A 12,981-nucleotide genomic window follows, 5' to 3' on the forward strand; every position below is an offset into this window, starting at 1 on the left:
ATGTTATTGCATGTTATTCCCAGAATTTGCACAAATAGTGCGATGTAAATGATTTTTAGGTTTTTATATGTGACTTTGCAGTGCCAGGCATTTTAAAGCTCATCATAAATTCGGGGATTAATGTAAAGCAAAGCGTTTGAAGAGCGGCCAGCTGAGAACAGCTGTTTTTCTCTGTGCTCAGATGGGAGCCACTCCTGCCTTCAAAAGCAGGGCTGGAGAGCCTGTGAGGCAAAACGCAATGTGGCTATAATTGGCTGTGTACTGAAGTGTGTGGCTCACTCTGAGCAAAATTAGTCAATCAGCGTAATTGTGCCAATTAAGTGTCCAAACATCTTCTGTGATCTACCTCTGGGTATGGGAGTGTTTCAACAAGCTCTTCAACTCAGAGCCAAGCAGGCCTTCACTGACACACAGGGAAGGGAATGCAACCCCCCTTAAATCCCTACACACACACACAAAGTGGCAGGGACTTTTATCTCTCTCCACAGGGACTGCATCTTTTTTCTGTGCTGCAGGGTTAAATGAATGAATTTCTATCCATCGAAGTCCGTTCTTATCTGCGGTGGCACCTCAGCTAATATGAGAACTGTCTGCTTTCCGCCATCTGTTCGACAGTCCCTGCCCTCACACGCACACAACACACTCACACCTCAGGGCAAGATTGACTATGTTTCGTGGGCTTCCCTGTTCGTTTTTAGCCATGTGGATGATGTTCCCATGCTTCTTTTAAATGGGTGTGTGCAGGTGTGTGTTCTCGAGAAAAATGAACCCTAAAGAGAGCTCAGACAGGATGTGCGCATCACATGAATTACTGATCAAAAAATCTGTTGGGTCAGGCATGGTGGTCTGCGTAGAATGTTTTTTTTTTGTAATTTATGTCTACCTCCTTAGAGAATAGTTAAGAAAGTTTACTAAATTACAAAAGTGTCTATCTTATTTTTGGAAACTTTTTTTACAAAAGGACTATAATGTGTTGATCGACATAAAAGAGAGAAGGGAAGAGAGAAATGGAGTGTTTTGATGGTTTTGACCAGTTTTCAGCCATTTCAGGAGACTCTGGCTAAACAAACAGGTGTCCTCCTCATATCTTAGTGGAGAAACATATAGATCTAGGCTCACATTACAGCATACAGATTTACTGCAAACCAGGCTGGCTTCTTGTGAACACTGAAAAATTAAAAAGTACAAAATTAACTTTTACCAAGTTAAACTGTCGATAGGCTGCAAGAAAGAGAGAGCAGTAACTGTCTGTGAGATGTCGAGAGTAAAAGCTTTAAAGCGTTTATACTCGAGTTGAAGCCGCCAGAAAGTCGTTCACAGCATCTTTGTCAAGGCTTCATTCTGAGCCTGAAAGGAGAGGAGGAAACTCAGGATCGTGTTTTTGATCGGAGAAGAAAAGAATTGGAAACGCCCTTCACAACTTTGCACACAAAAAGCGAAATGGGATAGTGCAGTGCTGCAGGGCTTTTTCATGATGCTACAATGAGGTGTGTCATAAGAGAAAAGGTTTCTAGCAATCATAGTCAGGACTGAAAAACAGGGGATGTCATATAAGAAGGCTTTTTTTTAGTCAACCAGGAGCTTATTTTTACATCTCTCAGTATATCTTGAAACTGAGCTTAAAGAGCTGAAACAGCACGAAGATGAGCTTCCACTACTCACTATGGCTGCTTTGATTTACAGCTATTTAGAAGTTGCCACAAGGGTCCTGATTTACAAAGTTGGATGATTACCCTGGAGATATGGAGCCTGCACAAAGCTTATTGGTATTTCTATCTTCAATTCTGCTCCTCATTGCTTTTGTAAGTGAAACTGAAAAGGAAAAGCACCAAGGGGCCTGTCAGCCTTATTATGATGGGTTAAAAGTGCCGCGGCCTCAGACAAAAGCACGGCCCCATCACCCGGCTCTTTCTAGGTCTGTGTCTGGCCCAGAACAAAGAGCCTTCATCCTGACTTCCAGCCAGACTATTTGGTTTGGCCCTTGACTGGCATGCTTCCAGAGTGCAGAGGAAGAAGCTAAACCAACAAGCGCTATAAGGGGGTGTTACTCAGGATGATCGACACATCTGAAATAATCTCCCTCTGAAACACTGTTGGATATTTGGCTCTCTGCAGAGAGGATTTAAGTTGGTAGCCGGACTTTGTTTTATGTTTTTGCCTCAGTATCCCTACTATGATCTGGTCCTCCCCTTCTGCCTTTCTCTCTCTTTTAACCTTCATCACCTCTCTAACAGACCCCCATGACCTAATCTAGTCTACAACAGACAAGTGTGTAGCCACAAGCCCTTTTTACACAGGGATTGGACTTCATTGTTGCAAAGAAGATGCCCTCCCTATGCTGCCATTGCTTGCCTTTGCTCATTCATACAGACTAAAGAGAAGTGCAGTAGAGGCAAATCCTGTGGGTTTTGAATAGAATATCACAGTTACAAAATATGCAGCCATCTGAAGTGGTGTGCTCAGGTGAGCCAGCTCTTACATCAAATGAGCTCTTAGCATTGTGGAAAGCTCCAGCTCCACAGCTACATAAACATGCTTCTCATATATTATTGCTGATGTCTTTCCTCCTTGGCATTGTGTTAACAGTGGCTGTATCTCACCCTCCTACTACCTTTGGAAGCAGTACTTAGTACTGTACTTATCTTTTCACACACTGTTTGTGCATTACAGTTCATTTTTGTTAAATTGATAATAGCACTACTCACCTGAAGATGTGTTTTCCTAATTTTTGGACCTGGTAAGGACCAGATGATTCTTACATTAAGTCCTTAGAGAGGGACAGCTTAGTTTTCCATCTGACTGTACCTGCATCTGCACATCACATAACTTTTGTAGATATTTCCATCTCCTCTAATGTTGTCGCTGTCTTGGGGGAAAAACAAATTGAGCTGTCTCATATCAAATATACTTTGGACCAACAGTTAAACATCTGAAGACATTCAGTTCATCATCACATTTACTTTCTCCCTAACTTTTACCCCTCTGCTCCTGCAGGAACCCTGATGGGGATGTTCAGCCGTGGTGCTACATCGCTGATCATGAAGACGGGATCTATTGGAGATACTGTGACATCCCTACATGCCAGAGTAAGAGGCTACCATTCCTTTCTCACCTCCCTCTCAGCTTCTCTCCCCTTCCATGCCCTCTGGTGCATACTGCGGGCACACGGACCAGCCATTTTCAGTGCTATGCTCATCTTCCTGCCTGCCATGAATAGCTTTATAGACTGTATGGCTTGTACACAGCTATTATCATCTAAAAAATGTCTCTAATTGCCTTGCGTCACCCCTCCCCCTGTCATGTCTGGGCTTGCCCTTACTTTAATAAAAGTTGTCAGTCATTGCCTGTTTGTGTGAGTTGATTAGTTTCCCCTTTGGCTTTGTTGCTTGTTTTGACATGCTTTTTGATGCAAATAATTTTGTGCGTCTACCAGTTTGTAGTTGCTTTTTTTCACATGTAGGTGTGAGAGTGTCCTTGTCCAGTAATTCCTGTGTGTGTGGTGGACTATTTACACAGAGAGATTTGGTGCCTCGGTGTGTCTTACCAGTTTGGCACAAGCTCACAACGAGTTGCCTGTGATAAATCCCATTACTTTCATTCCCTCCAGCTTTTTAATCACTGCCATTGAAAACAGATCAACCTACTGTGTTTTTGATGCCAAAGATCAAAATATTTGCGCAACAGGTTCAGATGCAGGGATTTTCTGCAAGCATGTACTGAAAGTGGCACACATTGCTTACGTTTTACTTCAGTTCATTTCAACACTTTTTATTTAATCTGCACTTTTATAGTGTTTTTATAGAGCAACACTACTAAAAGATTGGTGTTGCATTTTTTTAATAACTAACATATTCTAACTGTAAAGCGAGGCAGAACGTAACTTTTGTTTATTTTAAGTTAATATTTTACTTTCCTATTCAGTTATGAATACATTCCATTTTACGATGTAATCAACCTCTGCATTTTGGCTTTCACTGTGTCTGTGTTGACATTTCCCTCCATATTCCGTCTCTCGCTCCTCTTCTATTATTTCTGCTGCTGATTTGTGCATTTTTTAATGTATTATGTATATGTGTAATAGGAAAGCAACAACAACAAATTTGCACAGTGCGCAGTGTTTTTCACACTTGAAAACACCGTACACCGTACTTAGAGAAGTAAGTTAATTACATAATTAGCCTTTGAATTGTTTTTAGGCTTAAATTTGATATGTTATTAAGGGCTTCTGTGAGTGACATGAGAGTGCCCTCGCCAAATAACTTCCTCATGCTCTTAGTTCGTCCTTTGGACGTCACTTCTGGCTACAGCAAACCCAACATGACCACAGTCAAATGGTGAACCCAAGGATTCAGAATGGTTGTTCTCAAACCAACGAGAGGCATCATAGTGGTTACGTCCATTTTTTTCTGTTCTGTATTTGATGTTTTCCCAGTGCTTACTTGGGTTTTGGGTGCCCCTGCTTCCTCCCGCAGCCCAAAGACATGCTGGTTGGGTTGAATGGCGACTCTAAAAATATTATTGACCTTGTCTCTTGCCTAATGGGTATGTGGGAATTTAGCTGTAATACTTACTGAAAGTTAAATCAAAATAACTTTATTTATCCATTTTTTAATTTAATTTATTTACAAGCACCAGTGCCTGACAGGTGTCAAATTCTAGCCAGAGCTCATAGAGAGTGAAAACAACTAAGAAAATATGTGGTTAAGCATAAGAAACAATTTCCCAAATTAATAGTTTGTAAGTAATTAGAATTAGGCCGCAGGTTAGCTGAGGCATTGAGGAGTTTGATAGACGCAAAGCCTGATATGACTCACATGGTAGAAAATTTTTTAACTTGAGGAAAACTGGTAGACAGTAGTAATCAGACAGCTCAGTGGCAACACTAAAACTTAGAGTTTATCATTGCAATAGGCCTCAAGATCATCCCAGTCCAAGTGGTTGCACCACCATTATCCTGTCTGAATAGCATACTTGACTGAAGCTTGATGTTTGAATGGTTCAGGAGCCATTAGACCAGCTAATAATGCCTGTTGGCTGCATGGCCTGTGCGTGTCTGCAGGAGCCATTTATCCATGGTATTTTTTGCATGTTTATGTGTGTTGAAGCTTGTATACATCACATACTGACCTAATTCATAAAAACGTCCTTTTAGAGCAGTGTGTCAAGCAGAACATCTCTAACCTTTGTGGTTTGGGTGCACAGAGAGGAGAAGCAAACACTACCACCATCTCTTATCTTTGATAAAAGATGGTGGCAGGTTTTTGTTCCACAAAGGTTTGCCATGTGCTAGTTCAGCTTTATTTCTACCTAGAATCCATTACTCTGAAGCGTGTGTATCATATGTGGTACCTTTAGTCCTGAGAACTTTGCCCATATCAAATTCCGTCTTACATGATTGTTCCCTTCTTTGTTTTGGTCCTAAATGATAAGAGTCCTGTAATGTAAGGATATTAGATGAAGTTTGCTCTGAGCGAGGCATCCAGTGTCATGAAAACACGCTTTTTCAGCGGGGATGGTTTTCTCCCTGCAGGAAGCTTTCAGACACAAATGTTCTGTCTCATCTATTGTGAAACCACAATCGCCACGTGGTGCCTCACCTTCTGGCACTGCCTGTTCTCAATCTGCTGAATTTAAAAGCTTCAGCTGCCAAATGAATGCTGATGCTCTCTCCGTGCCAGGCTGAGAAGCCTGGAAAACACCGTGGTGAGCCAGAGAAAGGGCAACAGTGGTCTTTGTTTTAATTTAGTCTGGCTTTTGTTTTGTCTATATCTTCGTCTTGTCTACTTTTTTTGCTTATGTTTAAAGTTGCGAGGTTTAGTTGCCACTCGCCAAGGCACCTGCCACAACCTGCCAACAGTTCATCTGCTATATAGCTGGGTTCCCTTCAAGGGTCATGCCACCCTAGTGACAGTGGCACACCCTGGTGAAGTACACACTGCCAGGGAGGTCACACGAGGCCAGGAACACACAGTCTGACAGTGTGGATTAGTGCGTAGGTCTCTACATTTGTTGATCCTGGTAATCTCTAATGGCAGCAGTTCTCATGGGGTGGAAGAGTCTAAACATTTCAAAAAGGCATGCGGTCAAAATGCTTCGTCTGCTATACAAATTGACATTTCCACGGTAAATGATGGCCTCTCATTCTCAGACCTATAAATGCACAGCGAAGCGTGTCCTTGTCATGAGTGTCATTGTTTTTTAGAGTTCAGTTTTTGGACCAACTTTGCTCTGTTAAAAACATTTCTAAAACAGTTCATGTCACAAGTTCCTTTCAGTTTCCACTAATCATTTAAGCTGCACTAAGAAATGAAAGACTCAGATGTTATGGGTACTTTTTGACAAATTCATTATGCTTCTGCATTTTATTCAGACTTTAGTGTGCAGACCAGAGTCAGTTTTCTGTTGTCAGATGTAGCAATGAGTTGCATTTAAATGAAAACTTGTTGTTGGATACTTCCGTTGCATGCAGTTTTAGCTCAATTTGCTCTGATTACTGATCACAAGGTGGTGAACAACTTTCTCTTGAGATTTTAGGGAAACAGTCCAAATCTAACTGCTACAACAGCCACTTGCTGCAATATTAAAGCATTGCTCTGCTGCATGTTTCTGTCTCTGAGCTGTGATGTTCTGAAATACTTGTTTGTGTGACAGTGGGATGGAGTTCTCCCTGGAGCGTTTCTCACTGCAAAGACATTTTGTTTTGGTGTGGCTCCTCTACGCTGACATGCATTAACAACATACCGTGACTGAATTTGACTGACAGAGTGAAACTGTCAGTTCTCGAGCGTTTGCCAAGACAAAGTTTCTTTGATCTGCACATTGACAGTTCATCTGTCAACAGATTATAACCAAGAAAAACTTGTTGTGCCACAGCTCTCTCCTGCACTAGAGAAATGTGCAGCAGCTGTGAGTGTTACCCATCTCACTGGACTAAACAACAGCATGTTGTGTATGGCATTTCATTGCAAAGATAATCATAGATGTTAAATCCAGGAATGATTGCAACTGAGCCCACCTGAACTGCCCATTTTCTGAAGTATATATATTATACACAGTATGTTTTTAATAATAGAATCTAATGCCATGTTAACTTGACTCTCTTTATGTCAGATGTTGTTACTTTAGCTAATAATACCATCTGCGATGGGTGATTAGTTTCATTATCTGTATGCCACAACTCCCTCTTGCTTGGTGTTATTTTAAGACTCTTATAGAGCTGCCACCAGGTTTGATTCTGAACATTAAACCATCTCGGATACCTCACTTACAAAACGTTCTGCTCTCATATATATCTTTACAATTATGATGAAAGGCATATTAACTGTCTGTCATCATGGAACAATAGCAGCAGCGGCAACACTTCCATCTGGCAAGCCGGCCACACCTTGAGGACATTAAAACAAATGTGTTTGGGTGGGGGTTTTATTGCTGCATGTTCAAGAAAATATGCAGTGATGAGATATTACCTTCATTAAGACTGATTTATGATGTTGCTAAATGGTACTTTGAAGTTATCAGCTTTGGCTAGGTAATTTCGGCATGTGCACACCGCTCTTATTCTCCATACATGGGATGGAGGTGAGTTCTCTGTGTGTCAGGGGTTTACAAGGTTTCACACCAAATCTTTTTTGAACTTTCTTACCTCAAGTGCTGTAAATGTCCATCTTCTCGACTCGAGTACAAGCTGTTAAATTCAAGGAATTGGAAAAAAATGCGACCACTTTTTTTCTGGATGAATAAAAAAGACAGAATGGCCTCCAGTTAATGATGGTCTTCTTTAGTTAATTGGTGACTTCAGTTCATTTTTAGATTGTTTTGGGAAAAGTTGATTCGTTATTGTGAGTGGAGGTAAACACGGGCCCAGTCCCAATTCCTCCCATTGGCCCTACCCCTCCATTTTGTAGTTTTTTGTAGGAATCAGAAAAGGAGGGAGGATATCTCTGCAGAATTGAGGGATAAGGCCATCAGAAGTTATTGGGATTGGGCCATATGAACAGCCATTGAAGTTTTTACTTTTTATTTTCATGTCCTTTTTTGGGGCAGATCCCACTGAGATACAAACTGTCTTCTTTTGATCTGATCAAGACAATTTTGCACAGAAAAGTATATATTTAGCACCAATGCTGTATTTTACATCAATGGCTAGCGGTGAAGAAAAAAGCAGGGCATAAAGGTCATACCAATTATAATTCCATGACACACAAAGTTTATCTAAGGTAAACAAGGTAGCAACTAGTTTCCTTCAAGGCAGTTTGTAAAAGATCCATAGTGGTATTCAGAGCTTGACGTTGGTTAGCTGGTACTATGTTGCTCCTTGTTCTTTGTGCTTATTGCAGGACATTTGCTACTATTGTTGCTTACTAGGTTTATTTAAGTTGACAAAGAAATGGAATCAGTTCTGTACTTACAGACGTGTGACTCTGCCTGGTCCTAATCAGGGCAAGTTTTGTTGTAGAGAGGAACAGGTCCAAGAGATTTCAAGTGAAGGCTAATATCTGTCTTCATCTAGCTTTTTATCTGTCTGTCACTGTCTGGTTGAATCCAACCAATGAAAAGACCAGATCACTGCATTATTCACACTAATGCTGATCGTTAAATTACAGCCCTATGAAAGGAAGTAAAACAATGCCAGTCTGCATGGGGGGGAAATAACCATCTTGAATGGTAGAAAAAGTGGTAGAATCGCTGACTTAGGCAAGAACAAGACTAAATGAAAATAAACAGGAGGGCGACACAAGTTGGACGTGTGGTTTCGAAACTAAGCCCAAGCAAAAGTACAGTACCAGTCCTGCCTCGTGGCTGTTGTGGTTGTCTGTGCAAAAGGATGCTTTCGGGTTATGTTACTGCTGTATTTATCTCACTTTCTGCCATTGTTTTCAGAGGCAGAATATTTCCCAGAGGAGGTCTTTTAGCAGCTTTCACCACAAGCAAAGCTCCCAACCGGCACACTGAGACATGTTCAGGCCTCACATAGAGGAGGGGGGGGGGGTTTGTGTCCTGCATTTGACAGCCTAAGATATGGTTAGATATTAAGACTTTCAGAAAGGAAACAGTTCCGTGAAGTGACCTAATTTTGACAATTGAGTAATCCTTTAAAAGGCTGCTGTAAGCCAAATTAATGAGAATTGAAGTTTGGGTGAGGCTGGTCATGGTGCAGCTGGTTAAGCTTTGACTTTGTAACCTTGCTGTTTGTGTACTTTTCCCACTTGAGTTAGAAATTAAATGACAAAAGTTATGACATTTTCTTTAATACAAAGAAAGATTTATTACAGATGTCCCAGCCTGCATAGCCAGAAAGGCTTGTCATGTGGCTCCACTTGAAAACTTTTAAATCCAGAGTGAGTTATTGATTGTGTGAAATGGAGGCTTACCATGTGAATGGAAGAATGAAAAAAAAAATTATTCTCTGTTCCTGCTTCTTCTTTTGGTTATTTTTTGGTTGTTTCAAAAATGACTCAAAAAGTTATTGATGGATATGTTTGTTTGTTTTTCTTTTTTGTTTTTTTTTAAATGGCCAGAAGTGGGGGCTGCACGGTGGTGTGGTGGTTAGCACTGTCACCTCACAGCGAGAGGGTTCCAGGTTCAACTCGTGGCTGGGGCCTTTCTGTGTGGATTTTGCATGTTCTCCCTGTGTATGGTGGGTTCTCTCCGGGTACTCCGGCTTCCTCCCACCATCCAAAAACATGCACGTTGGGTTAACTGGTGACTCTAAAATTGTCCTAGGAGTGAGTGTGAGCGTATGTGGTTGTTTGTCTTGTTTGTCTCTGTGTGGCCCTGTGATGGCGACCTGTCCAGGGTGTACCTCTCGCTCGATGACAACTGGGATAGGCTCCAGCCCCCCCGCAACCTGACCGACGGATTAAGCGGGTATAGAAAATGGATGGATGGCCAGAAGTGGGGTATGGCTTAAGGACTGATAAGCTAACTCTTCTTTTAGAGTTGCTTCAGATAGAGAGGGTTTAACTCAAACACGCACAATATGGATCTGAAATACTCTCCTGATATTATATGTTAGCCATTCACAAACTGGATAAGCATAAGGGACATTTTGAAGATATTTAAATGCTGCAGCTTTAAAGCTGACATTTCTGAACTAAGATGTATTTTAATGGTTTATGGCATGAACAATATCTTCTTTTTTTAGCCTGCATTAGGCATGTCTTTACCATGCAGAGTGGATGTCAGAGCTTTTAGTGTGCTCATTGTTGTCTTTTTTTGACCTCTAACCTCCTCATAGCTCCACCTACACCTGCCCTCAGGGAGAAAATACCTGTCTATAGTGCTGAGAGGAAACTCTCAGACAGGGACCAGAGAGAAGAGACTCACAAAAAACAAAAACAGGCCGGGGACTTCATCTCTCAGATGCTCTGTCTGGCTCCTGGTTCTCTCAACATGGTTCAATCAGCCAGGGCCATTAGGGAATTAAAGGTATTGATTACGAGGCGAGCCGGTTTTGTAGAACGTTTACTAATGAGAACAAGTAAATGGCCATTGTTTAGTGCTCATCTTGGGAGCGAGGAGGAGATGAATAGCAGGTCGACCACTTAAGGGCTCACCACTTATGGCTCGCAGCCAAATGTAGATCAGCATTAAGCTGCACAGGTACAATAAATTTAATTATTTAATGGATATTGTACAGCAGGTGTTGGTTGATCTCTGAGTGCTTGTGTGTGTTTTGTGTGGTTTTTCCACTTTGCAGATTTTGAACCAGATGCGATCAAAATGACTTAGTTGATGTGATCTACGATATGAACGTTACAGAGATATTTTGAGCCTGGCCAGTTGTTCCCCCAAACATCCAACAGTGACATTTTTTCATTACACAAAAAACATCAGTGTTTGTTGATCAGTGTAATTAAAAATGGCAAAAAATTGGGAGATTTTCCTGCAGTTTGTTTTGTGTAGTGCAGCATTTATGTGACTTGTGTCATTTGTATGCTTAACCCTAACGCTGTATTATGTAATATGTAACCAAAACATTATATCACAAGAAACTAAACACCACTAATCGCCTGTGACAGCTAAGTAGAATAATGAAAGACTGTAAAGTTGGATGTGTCTGTTGCGTGACTGTCTGCACATTAATCCCCTTCTGCATCCTTACTACGGCAGTTACGATTATGAAATTTTTGCAGATGATTATTTGCGATTTAAATAATTACAATTTAACAGTATTTGTTAATTTCAGTATCACTATTAAACTATAAGGCTGCTGATGACTTAGTGGTGGTTCAGCTTACCAGATAAAAGAACATCCATTTATTGGGAACGACTATAAGACCACACATACAGATATAGATAGCTTTGTATTTCTTTGAGACTCTCTGCACATGGCAGATGTTCCAGAGCAGAGGACATGTGAGCAATGTGATGACATCACTACGAGACTGTCAACTGTACCATCCAGTCAGTCAACTCAATTACATGGTGGAAACAATGTGTTAATAAGACAGTTATGTTGGTCACAGTTGTCTGCCATCATGATTTTCTCACTTAATTGCAATAACACCATTGTTAATTGTGACAGTTTTACTCCTTACATGTGTTTTTTGTGAATGTCAAAAGTGGAATTTTGAGACAGTTTCATGTTTGGAAAATGTGGGTCTTATGGGATTATTGTTAATTTACCATTTTTTTTGTCTTCAAAATACAAATGCCATAGGTAAGTGTTTAGTGTTAATCAGAATACATTTCTTTATCACAGTCTGTTCATGACCGTCAGTTATTTCATAATTGTGGAATTCAGGTATTTGAAATGATCATTTTGATTGCCTTCATTCATCTGTGTAAAAACAGCGGGCTGAAACTTATTTCCTATATTGTTTTCCACCATTAGAAAATCGACTGTCTGATAAACATGATTCCCTACAAATTACAACATGCAGGTGCATAAAACTGCATGTTCAAGAGCAGAGGGACAACAACTTTGGCGAAATCCGCAAAAGATGAACGCTGCTTGCACAGCATGCAGCCTGGCATGGAGTTGAGCAGTTGGGAGACACTCTGTCTCTGTCACTGTACATACAGAGACTGATATATTGGCTGTACTGTATGAGCTAATTTTCTGTTAGAAAATCAAAGTGATCTCTAAATGTTGGTTCTCCTTTTGAAGTTTCATTTGCAGCCATTTTGCAGAACCATGACGGAAGGATGCTACTATTTATACCCCCACAGTTACGGTATATTATAAAGGAGTATTATTGAATAGGTTTATACTGTTCTTTAATAGTGACACAAGAATGAACAGAGAAAGACTAATAAATCACATTTATTTGTACGAGAATCGCCAACTAATATGTCAAAATCGTGCTTCAGGCTTTCCACTTTATTCATACATTTTTTTAATCAAAAGACACTAGCTAGCAAAATCCAATTTTAGTTTATTTAGTTTATTATTTAATTAATTTAGAAGAATTAGACTCCAAGAGAGTAAAGATGTTCCTACAGTCATATTGGTAAAATGATTACTGCAGCTTGAGGGGGCTGTGAGAGTGACACACAGTCCTTCAAAAAGCTTCTGTCAAGGTGATTTATTGTTTATTTCTCCATTTTTGAGTTCTTCGTGGCATCACTCCATCAGCAGTGCTGTTTTAGGCCTGTGATCCAGACTAAATGATGCAAGAATGATGCACTTTTACCCTGCAGTTTGTACACATGTGACTCAAGTTCAGCATTTGAATGAAAGCTATGTGTTTGCTGCATGTCAGCAAAACAAATATATACTTATGCAAACACTAATTTGTACACGTGCAAGGAAAAGTGACAGACGTTAGAATGTGGAAAAGTAAAAAGCCTCTATTTTCTCATATTTCTGTTTTTGAAAGTGTATGATGATAAATGGAACTTTTATCTTATCTTTTACCTGAGATGGCCACAAAGTATCTGCTCATCTTTTCATCTCCTCATCTCCCAGCCGCCCCACTATTGAATGTCCCGGCTCTCCTCGGGACTCGGGCTATTTGGTTTTGTCGGCAGAGGCAG

At 40.6% G+C, this 12,981-nt stretch overlaps 1 protein-coding gene across 2 annotated transcripts in view; it reads left to right on the forward strand.

Moving 5' to 3' along the window:
* kremen1 (kringle containing transmembrane protein 1) overlaps positions 1 to 12,981 on the forward strand; it is a 62,000-nt gene that overhangs the window by 27,879 nt on the left and 21,140 nt on the right. For both annotated transcript variants that reach the window (XM_072387401.1, XM_072387402.1), the window contains exon 3: positions 2,995 to 3,086. In XM_072387401.1, coding sequence (XP_072243502.1) covers positions 2,995 to 3,086 — 92 coding nt within the window. The remainder of the gene's footprint in view (positions 1 to 2,994; positions 3,087 to 12,981) is intronic.

The sequence above is a fragment of the Leuresthes tenuis genome, unplaced genomic scaffold (assembly GCF_036924035.1).
Source record: "Leuresthes tenuis unplaced genomic scaffold, fLeuTen1.0.hap1 SCAF_6, whole genome shotgun sequence".
In the NCBI taxonomy this organism is placed as follows: domain Eukaryota; kingdom Metazoa; phylum Chordata; class Actinopteri; order Atheriniformes; family Atherinopsidae; genus Leuresthes; species Leuresthes tenuis.